This window comes from Dermochelys coriacea, chromosome 2, assembly GCF_009764565.3.
Source record: "Dermochelys coriacea isolate rDerCor1 chromosome 2, rDerCor1.pri.v4, whole genome shotgun sequence".
NCBI classification, from domain to species: Eukaryota; Metazoa; Chordata; order Testudines; family Dermochelyidae; genus Dermochelys; species Dermochelys coriacea.
The window spans coordinates 191,322,278-191,333,762 of record NC_050069.1 but is presented as its reverse complement, the minus strand read 5'-3'; the positions used below and the strand labels follow the sequence as shown (position 1 = coordinate 191,333,762).

At 40.7% G+C, this 11,485-nt stretch overlaps 1 protein-coding gene across 4 annotated transcripts in view; it reads right to left on the bottom strand.

The window, feature by feature from the left end:
• Positions 1-11,485, bottom strand: part of NPHP3 (nephrocystin 3) — a 47,732-nt gene that overhangs the window by 5,753 nt on the left and 30,494 nt on the right. For 2 of the 4 annotated variants that reach the window (XM_038392554.2, XM_043508923.1), the window contains 5 exons: positions 11,015-11,090; positions 7,824-7,951; positions 3,012-3,252; positions 1,252-1,377; positions 265-380 (listed from right to left, as the gene is read on the bottom strand). In XM_038392554.2, coding sequence (XP_038248482.1) covers positions 265-380; positions 1,252-1,377; positions 3,012-3,252; positions 7,824-7,951; positions 11,015-11,090 — 687 coding nt within the window. The remainder of the gene's footprint in view (positions 1-264; positions 381-1,251; positions 1,378-3,011; positions 3,253-7,823; positions 7,952-11,014; positions 11,091-11,485) is intronic. The other 2 variants (XM_043508922.1, XM_043508924.1) reach the window with 2 other exon arrangements.

Here is an 11,485-nt window from a genome sequence, read left to right as displayed (position 1 = left end):
TGTGATAGGACAAGACCTGGATCCAAGTTCCCCCAGGTTTGTTGCCCAAGGAAAGAGGTGCATATATACCTCAAGGTTCCAGTCTGCATTATTTCAGACTGTCGCCCTACTATAATTAACACAGTTACCAACACTGTCTACATTTTAGCCCCCAAATTGCCTAATAAAGCATTTTCTATTGATATAATTATTCACATTTGTTAATTTTTTTTAATGGAAGCAGTTCCCTATATTAGGTGACATGAGAAAAATATCTGGTCTTACCTTAACACAGCTAAGTTTTTTAGTGTTTCTCCCACCCGAGGATGCATATGACCAAAGCTGTCTTCATAAATCTTTAATGCACATTCATACAGAGGTAAGGCTTCAATGTGCTTTTTCTTTTTGGGTGGGGGAAGGAAAACAAGATGAAAACCAGTTGTTTAAATAGGTATTACGCATACTATTTGGTTTCTGCAAACTGTATAGACACATCATAGAGTTGAGTTTCTTTGCTAAACCAAAACAATGTTTTGTTTTTAAAAGAATTTCTGTTTACATAAGAGTGAGACTTTTAAAGCAACCTAAAAGATTTTCACACCCAGTTCCCATTAATTTTAGGATAATCGGGGTCAGAGTTCCTTAGGTGGCTTTGAAAGTCTCATCCTAAATGAATAGGTTAAACTACCAAACACATTCCTGGGTTTTAGCTAATCAGCTGTAATCTCTTATTGAAAGCCAGGTTTACAGATCTCAAGCAACATAACAGAACAATATATGATATATTAAGTAGAAATGTTTACTGTTGTTGATGCTAAGGAAACAAATGGATGGTAAGATCTCGGTAAATGTTTTTTTCTCTCTGACCTATATTAGGTATAGAGTAGAAAGGCTACAACTGCAGTCTTATCAGAGCTTAAAAGCCTAGGCAAGACTACACTTGATCAATGTGCATGAAGGAGTGCCAGAATTTCAGTCGGTAATGCTCCCTCAGTCAGTGCTAAACCAGTGCTTTAGATGTAGTTTTAAACCAAAGGCCGTGATTTATGATTTATTAAAAATCCCATGGTATTTTTTTTACAAGATTGAAGGGGTTAACATAACCTTTTGCCCCTGGCTAAATTCCAATCAGTGCAATCACATTTTCCTGCTAAATATGTTCTTTCAGATTGTAAAAACGTATATGAGACTCTGAATTCCCTGATGTCCTTTTATATGCTATTAAATTTCATATATAAAATTGCTGAAATATATAAGACAGGAAAAACCTACCATCTGACAATAAAGAACAGCCAGGTTTACCAAGGCAGTAGCTACACTAGGGTGCTTTGGACCAAATGATTTTTGACGAATTTCAACAGCCAACTCGTACAGAGGCACTGCCTTGTCAAGCTTTCCCTAGAAAACAAACCAATGTTAAAACAAGCCATGTAGTTATAGCAGGCCTAGATGCATGTTTAATTTTTTTGTGAATAAAGAGCTTAGAAAAGTTGTAATTGCTTTCAGGAGAAGAAAGTCCACTTAAACCTTGCAGGATTGGACCCTTAATGAATATCTACAATAAACCATTCCTGTTGATCATCATTAATGGTCCGAGTGCCTTCAATTCCCATTTAAGTCCTTCCCGGTAGGAAAGGTCTTTCCGGTCTCTAGCTCTGATTATTTCTCAAGCATGTTCCTTCCTGATTCATTGGATGTACTGAATTAGTGATTTGATTTTTTTTTTTTACTTGGGATTCTATTTCTGGAATATGAATGTTTGACATTTAGCATGAAATGGAAATTCAGGAACATGTCCAAGGTAGTTTTGGACGTGTAAAGTCTGCAATTTTCTGTTTCTTCACACCCAGCAGCTATGATTTTATATCAAGAGGTAACTGTGAAAAAGGTCAATCACTGTCTATGGTCAAGTATCTAACCATTCTTTATGTACCTCCAACTCTAGTCTCTTCCCTTCCACTCACTCCCCTTGTGTTTTCATCTATGTTCATCCAAGCGCAGCAGTTTGCTTTTCTGGCAGAGTCCACTGCAGCAGTCTGAAATGGGAAAAGCTCATGTGATACCAACCCCTTTTCAGAATGCTGCTGGAGGCGTTAGCAGTAAAAGCACTTGTGCAAGAGCACAGGAAGTGTCTGGACAAGAAATAAGTTTACAGGATTCTTCCAATTTAGAAGAATGGCAAATGCAAATGCAAGAATGCAGAAAGAAACACTCATCTACTATCACTCTGTTCTGAATTTGAACTCTTAAGTGTAACAGTTGGAAACTTTAGGGTTCACGTTCTGCCTAGCCGCAAGGCTGAGTACAGTTTACATTATTCCTATAGACAGGGATTTCCCTTCATATCAAATCAGTCAATTGACAGTTAATATTTATAAGGTATTTTGAAAATATAAATTACTATTGTCACCAATATAGAATATATAGAGTATTAAGCAAGAGAGTAATTGCTTATTTTTCAGTGAAGTGAAACGAAGTAGAAACGGCTCAAGATACCCACAGAGAGAGCTGCTGCCAGTTCTATTATAAATACTTAGATGGTTGACTGGGTTCATATGTAAAAATTAGGAGAAATTATTCTGAAGTGCCAAAAATATGGTGTCTGCATCTGGGTTGACTGGAACAAATGCTTGCAAAGGATGCTGCATACAGTATGCAGAGGAACTCAAAATATGAAAGTGGAGAAGAGATTCCCTGGCAACAGCCATAATGCTGTCTTCTAACTGAGTTGTTTTCTTTGTGGTAAATATACTGGCTGAATAAATTTGTCTGAATGAAGTTAAAGGAAAAGCTTGTAGCTGCCCAATATACTGAAGACATTATTAAAGAATAGTTTTTCTTTAGGAAAGTGTTCCACAGAGCTCCTACGAGGTGCAAAAACAGAGACAACTTTAATTTATATACTTAAATTTGTTTTTTGTGTGTTTCTGGAGGATGCTGATATCCAAACTCTTTTTGATACTCTGCCTCTTTTGGGATGGAAAGTGCAAGACATTATTTTTAAATGATGTATAAAACACACACATACTTACCACCTTTTTGTAGAGTACTGCAAGGTGTTTCACGGTGTAAGCCAATGAGGGATGATCAGGGGCTAATGCTCTCCTCCTAATTTCTAAAGCTCTTTCATACAGTTCCTCAGCCTTATCGTAGTGTTTCTTTTCATTGTACAGAGCTGCCAGGTTGTTCAAAGACTGTGCACAGTCTGAGTGGTCTGGTCCCAGGACCCTCTCCCTCATTTCTAAGGAGCGCTTCAGAAAAAGTTCAGCTGTCCTACAAACAAATTCACACAGCAATACTCCAAAGATTAAATGTGTGCATACCATGAAAGGTTTCAGAGTAGCAGCCATGTTAGTCTGTATTCACAAAAAGAAAAGGAGTACTTGTGGCACCTTAGACACTAGACACGATAAATTGTTGATGAAGTAAGCTGTAGCTCACACTCAAATAAATTTGTTAGTCTCTAAGGTGCCATAAGTACATACCATGAAAGTTACTTTTGTGCCTGCAGAAGTGCCATTGTATTCTAATAGAAATTTCAGAGTAGCAGCCCTGTTAGTATGTATTCGCAAAAAGAAAAGGAGTACTTGTGGCACCTTAGAGACTAACAAATTTATTAGAGCATAAGCTTTCGTGATGAAGTGAGCTGTAACTCACGAAAGCTTATGCTCTAATAAATTTGTTAGTCTCTAAGGTGCCACAAGTACTCCTTTTCTTTTTGCAAATACAGCAGAGCAACTCATTTAAACAGTCTTAGTGAAAAATTGTATATCCAAACACAAAAGACAGACAATAGATAACAGCACGCTGTCTAATTGAAAGTGTGTAGTTATAGAGTTAACTAGAGCATCAAATGCAATCTCAGAGCACTAATACCAGTTGACCAAAAGCTAGCACTTTAGGTCAGTTGGGTAGAATTTTTTTCTTATATTACATTACCTTGTGAATATTCCTTTTGAGTCTGATCTGTACCCTTTTTTATACAAGTAAAGTAACCCTTACTCATGCGAATAATCCCACTGGCTTCAATGCAACTCCTCCCAGGAGCAAACATTCATGAAACAAGAAGCAAGATCAGGTAACCAACTCTGGAACTATGTAAAAATTCAGCAAGTAGCAGTTAGAATTCCCTTGGCAAACAATTGCAAAGACTGTAAAAGAAATAGGTTTATGTACAATAGGCTTAGCTGCTATAGTTTACACATTAAGATCTAGCCTAAGGCTTTCTCTGAAGTAATTGTTCAAGTGTCTATCCTATCAAACAGTTATGTATTTTATTACATTATTGTGGTACTATTTTATCACACATTTAATATTTTCTCTCTGTGACAAAAAGAAAGTGAGTCCCCATAGAAGCCCTGCATGCAATATCAATTACAGCTAGGTAGTTTGTCATCGTGACACACACACATTCTATGTCACCCTATTCTTGAGACAGGTCAGTTTAGTAAATTGGAAATATTTGTTTCACATTAGATGGAGAGAAGGACTAATATATACACAAAAGATGGGTTCAAGCCTGGAGTCGCCTTGCGGGAGCCAAAGGAATGCTCCCTACATAACAGCTACAGATCAGGCTTACATTTATCAGTTGATACAAACAAATTCCCTTCAGCTGCATCAAACTATCAAAAGAGACTCTTTAATGGTTGATTCAGAACTACAGCATGGTACTCTGTTTCAAAAAGCAATAACAAACTTTCATGAATATCTTTACTAGAAGACTGTGCTGTTTTGCTCACCAATTAAAGTGGGAGAAAAAAGCTACAGGAAATAGGGAGTATTTGAAAAAATTGCAGATGAACTGACAGATGGTGGAGTATACAATGATCTCACATGACAGATTTTACAGATATCAGTCATTTATCATCAGTGACTTTGGCCTGACTGCATGACAAGTAAAACAAGAAATAACATACATGCATCAACTGTTACAAGTCAATTCTCATAACTAGGATTTTGCACTAACTAGTGGTTATACATGTAAACACTCTAAACCACAACATATTTTAACTTCTTTATTCTGCCACTCAGATCCTGAGCCCTGGTCTACACTGGGGAAGGAGGGAGCGGGGGGGAGGTGTCAACCTAAGATATGAAACTTCAGCTACGCAAAGAGCGTAGCTGAAGTCGGCGTATCTTAGGTCGACTTACCTGGCCGTGAGGATAGTGGCAAGTCGACAACTGCCGCTTCCCCGTCAACTCTGCTTCTGCCTCTCGCGAGCTGGAGTTCCGGAGTCGACAGGGAGCGCGTTCGGGGATCGATTTATCATGTCTAGATGAGATGCGATAAATCGATCCCCGATAGATCACTACCTGCTGATCCGGTGGGTAGTGAAAACCTGCCCTGACATTCAGATACAAGAAAAATATCTAAAAGGACTTAAAGACTTGAGGTGAAATTCTGTGTTGCACTTCTAAGAGGCACTGGGCACTAAGAGCAAAAAAGCATAGGAGTTAAGGTAGGCTTTAAGGCACCCTCCCATACCAGGGCTGCTTCAGGTATCGGAGAGGTGCTCAATATAACTTACACAGCTCTGGGGGCCTATGTTAAAGAACATCTGCAGGTTGCCCTGTGGGCTGAGCTTGCAGGGCTGTGGCCATGACGCATCACATCCTCTAAACTGGGGCTTGTGAGGCGGTCCTTGGGACACAGTTTCATATATGTCTTCTGCCTTTCTTGTGCTAGGGCAGGGGTCTGCAACCTATGGCATGCATGCCTCAGACAGCATGCGAGCCAATTTTTAATGGCATGCTGCTGTCTGCCAGGGACAGCAGCATGCCATTAAAAATCGTGCCTGGCCCAGCCCACTCTTCTCCGTCCACCGCTCTCTCCTTGCAGGGCAGGCAAGTTTCCCCGTCCCACCACCTCTTCCCCCAGTGTGCAGGGTTCCTGCCCCTCCTTCTCTCCCTCCCTTCGGCCGATCAGCTGACGGCCCTTGCTACGGAGCGGGAGAGGGAAAAGTGGAGCCGCAGCGCGCTCTCTGCTCCAGGGACCTTGGGGAAGGGGATGGAATCGGCATATCCGCTCAGGGCAGGGGGTGAGCTGCTCAGGGCAGGGGGCTGGGAGCACCCCCATGACCCCAGCCCACATCCCCAACCCTCTGCCCTGACCCCTGCACCTCCCTCACAAACCCCTAGCCCTCTGCCCTTACCCCTGCACCCCCCCCAACACACCCCAGCCCTGATCCAGCACCCCCCACACATACCCAGCCCCCGCAGTCCCCCTGCCCTGACTCCTGCACCCTACTCACACACATCCAGCCCCCATGCCCTGACTCTTGCACCCCCCACATCCACATCCCCACCCCTCACACCAAACGGGAGCTCCTGCACACACACATTCCCACCTGCACCCTTTGCACCAAATGAGAGCTGCCCAGGTAAGAGCTCCACACCCAAACCTCCTGCCCCAACCCTGAGCCCCCTCCCTCATTCTAGCTCCTTATCAGACCCTGCACCCCAACCCCTAGCCTGCTCCTTCACCCCCAGCCCTGTTCTTAGTGCACTCCCACCCTCATCTCAGTGCAAAGAGAGGAAGAGAATGGCTAGAACCAGGGAGAAGGTAGGTACCTACTCTATGTGGACAGGGCCGGGACCCCAGACTGGCAGCGGGCTGAGCGGGGCCGGCAGCCAGGACCCTGGCTGGCAGGAGCTGGCAGACAGAACCCCAGACCGGCAGCGGGCTGAGCTGCTCAGCCCACTGTCGGTCTGGGGTCCTGGCCGCCGGCCCCACTCAGCCCGCGGCCGGTCTGGGGTTCTGGCTGCCGGCCCCTTGCCAGTCAGGGTCCTGGCCGCAGGCCCCGCTCAGCCCGCTGCCAGCCTTGGTGAACGGAAGCCCAGACCGGCAGCGGGCTGGCAGTGTAAGATCAGCATTTTAATTTAATTTAATTTTAAATGAAGCTTCTTAAACATTTTGAAAACCTTGTTTACATTCAACAATAGTTTAGTTATATAATATATAGACTTATAGAGAGAGACCTTCTAAAAAACGTTAAAATGTAGTGTTGGCACTCGAAACCTTAAATTAAAGTGAATAAATGAAGACTCAGCACACCACTTCTAAAAGGTTGCCAACCCCTGTGCTAGGAGAATTCTCCTCTGGCCAGTTACATAGCTTTTGGTGCCTCTTTATGCTGCTCTGGCCCTTTTGCACATCATAAAGGAATCAGAGCAGGGGCAAGGATCTCACCTATAATATATATGTACAATTTATTCATTACTTTCCTTGTAGGACCGGCATTTTGAATGCTATAAAAGAAAAAAACAGTTTCCTATTAGAATGAGAATTTTATAAAGGTTTCAGAGTAGCAGCCGTGTTAGTCTGTATTCACAAAAAAGAAAAAGGAGTACTTGTGGCATCTTAGAGACTACCAAATTTATTTGAGCATAAGCTTTCATGAGCTACAGCTCACTTCATCGGATGCACGAAAGCTTATGCTCAAATAAATTTGTTAGTCTCTAAGGTGCCAAAAGGACTCCTTTTCTTTTTGAGAATTTTATAAAGGAGTCTTATGTAATAGAGAACCATGGTAGAGAGAACATAAAAATACCCTATATATTTACAACTAGTGATAGTTAAATTTAATGTAGTAGTACATCAGTTCTAAAACAGTGATGTGGTAAATATCCAGATGCCAATGACACTCACTATACAGCGACTTCAGATACTGAGTGAATTTCATAATAGAAAACAGTAAAAGAAATTGGAAATTGCACTGTATTTAGTATTTGAGAGTGTTTAGTCTTATCACTAGGAATTTTTCGTGTGCTTCCATATAATGTGTCTCATTAGATATAAGAAAGACAGAGGGAATTATGACTGTGTGGCAAACATTACTTACTCAAGATTATTCTGCAGATAATAGAGAACTCCAAGCTCATTGAGGGTTCGAGCATTATCTGATGTGTCTTTGCCTAACGTGAGCTCTTCCAGCTGCAAGGCTCGTTGACGTAGAAGAGCAAATCCAAACTAAAGCAAAGCATAAGGTAATGAAAGTCCATCAGCATCAAAAGTTTAACATCTACGACTGAAATTCACTCCTGTGTAGAAGGACAGCACAAGGCCTTTGTCCCAAATAGACCCCATGTAAGCCCTATTATGTGAATTAAGGCTGCATAGACCTTCTGTTGGTCCTCTGCATGGGGTGAATTACACGCAGTATGCCTCCATGAAATCACAAAATCATAGGACTGGAAGGGACCTTGAGAGGTCATCTAGTCCAGTCCCCGGCCTCATAGCAGGACTAAGTATTATCTAGACCATTCTGACAGGTGTTTGTCTAACCTGCTCTTAAAAATCTCCAGTGATGGAGACTCCACAACCTCCCTAGGCAATTTATTCCAGTATTTAAAACCATGATAGTTAGAAAGTTTTTCCTAATGTCCAACCTAAACCTCCCTTCCTGCAATTTAAGCCCATTGCTTCTCCTATCCTCAGAGGTTAAGAAAAACAATTTTTCTCCCTCCTCCTTGTAACAACCTTTTACATACTTGAAAACTGTTATCATGTCCCCCATCAGCCTTCTCTTTTACAGACTAAACAAACCAATTTTTTCAATCTTCTCTCATAGGTCACGTTTTCTAGATCTTTAATCATTTTTGTCACTCTTCTCTGGACTCTCTCCAATTTCTCCACATCTTTCCTGAAATGTGGCACCCAAAACTGGACACAATACTCCAGTTGAGGCCTAATCAGCGCAGAGTAGAGCGGAAAAATTACTTCTCGTGTCTTGCTTACAACACTCCTGCTAATACATCCCAGAATGATGTTCACTTTTTTTGCAACAGCATTACACTGTTAACTCATATTTAGCTTGTGGTCCACTATGACCCCAGATCCTTTTCTGCAGTACTCTTTCCTAGGCAGTCATTTCCCATTTTGTATGTGTACAACTGATTGTTCCTTCCTAAGTGGAGTACTTTGCATTTGTCCTTACTGAATTTCATCCTATTTACTTCAGACCATTTCTCCAGTTTGTCCAGCTCATTTTGAATTTTAATTCTATCCTCCAAAGCACGTGCAACCCTTCCCAGCTTGCTATCGTCCGCAAACTTCAAAAGTGTTCTCTCTATGCCATTATCTAAATCATTGATGAAGATATTGAACAGAACTGGACCCAGAACCTATCCCTGCGGAATCCCACTCATTATGTCCTTCCAGTATGACTGTGAACCACTGATAACTACTCTCTGGGAAAGGTTTTCCAACCAGTTATGCACCCACCTTACAGTAGCTCCATCTAGGTTCCATTTCCCTAATTTGTTTATGAGAAGGTCATGCGAGACAGTATCAAAAGCTTTACTAAAGTCAAGATATACCACATCTACTGCTTTCCCTATCCATAAGGCTTGTTACTCTGTCAAAGAAAGCTATCAGTTTGATTTGACAAGATTTGTTCTTGACAAATCCATGCTGTTACTTAACACCTTATCTTCTAGATGTTTGCAAATTGATTGCTTAATTATTTGCTTCATTATCTTTCCGGGTACAGAAATTAAGATGACTTGTCTGTAATTCCCCAGATTGTCCTTATTTCCCTTGTTATAGATTGGCACTATATTTGCTCTTTTCCAGGCTTCTGGAATCTCTCCTGTCTTCCATGACTTTTCAAAGATAATTGCTAATGGCTCAGATATCTCGTCAGGTCCTTGAGTATTCTAGGATACATTTCGTCAGGCCCTGGTGACTTGAAGACATCTAACTTGTCTAAGTAATTTTTAACTTATTCTTTTCCTATTTTAGCCTTGGATTCTACCTCATTTTCACTGACATTCACTATGTTAGACATACAATCACCACGAACCTTCTTGGTGAAAACCGAAACAAAGAAGTCATTAAAAACCTCTGTCATTTCCACATTTTCTGTTATTATTTTCCCCCCTCATTGAGTAACGGGCCTACCCTGTCCTTGGTCTTCCTCTTGCTTCTAATGTATTTATAGAATGTTTTCTTGTTACCCTTTATGTCTCTATACATCCTCAATCTGCTATGCTCTGGTTTTGCCTTCCCTTTACAATATGTTCTAGTCTTCTTAAATTTTTCAGTTCAATCTGTTTCAATTAATTTCTTAGGTCTTAAGAACTCAAAATGGAATTGAAGCTGATGTCGTATAAAACCATTATAAAATATTACTGAAGGATTTTGTAAAGCTTCATAGAAAGGCATGGTATGGCAATACTTGTCATAAATGATGTGGAGAGAGAGTAAAAAGTGTAATCAGATACTTCAGAGACCTCTTTGATAACACCCCCAGCCCACACTAATAGTTCTAATAAAAAATGTTTGTGTAACTGAAATCATTATGGAAGTTGACAAAGTGAAATCCCCATGAACAGATTTTATTTTTCTTTAAATAACTGTGGTGGGAAGAGTGACATTTCCATTGTTTTTCTTTATGTTGCTTCAACTATATAGTTTCTAGCAGAGTTATTGTATTATGGGTGCTTCTCTGCCTCTGAGGCAGAGACTGAACCTAAAACTAGAATTCCCCTAGGAGCTTTATGGCAGGAGAAACAGAAGAAAAAAAGAGTAAAAAAAAAACATGGAAGTGCCATAAAGAGGGAGTACATGCTTAGGGCTTCATCCTTAAACCACTACCAAATATAGTGGTTACTGACATTGTCACCACTGTGACACTGTTATCTATGGTAGTAGGCACTATGCACAATAGAGTCGTAGAATTAAGCCCTCAGTTACCTCCTACAGAATACTTTCTCTAGTTTCCTTTCAACAACGTATAGTCTCAGCATGAAATCTGAATCCCCAAAGTCTGATATTTGGAGGGTTTCTATATCCACTTATTTATTCTCCATCACTCACTACTATATTATAGTTGTACTTATCCACCTTTATTTCCAGTGAGGTTGAAAGAGCAGACACCAATGCTGCTCCTAAAGTGGTTAAGCTGGCAAACTTTCAATTATCAAAAGCACTTAAGCATCAGATTTTTAGAACAGTTCTTCAAACACACTTCATCATCCATACAACAAAGCCACAGCTAGCCTCTATTTTGATTAAGTATCAAATCTTTACCAAATTGCCTTTCCGCCTTGCTGCTTTTTGTCGCATTTTAAAGGATTTTTTCCTCAGCTGTTCGGCTTGTTCATATCTGAAAATAGTTATTTAAAATGTTAGAACACCACCATACATGGCAACGACACACATTTTGGGTTAGATTTTCAAAATGCCACTTGAGTGACTTAAGAGCACAAGTCCCCCTGATAGTCACGTAGGTGCTTTTGAAAATCGCACATTTTATCAAAGACAGAAGTATGCAAAATACTTATGACTGCATTAGGAGTGTTAATATGGTAGCAAGATTCTTCTGTTATCCCTCCCTCTTAGTGGGCATTGGAATCCTGCATAGAAATGCTGACTAGTTGTAGACAGCATGTCTTAATTCCACCCCAAATATAAACAGATTCAAGTTGCTTTCTGCATAGAGAGAACTGGCAAGTAAGACAAAAACTCTAAAGGCAATGCTAGAAACTTCCTAGTTTGAAG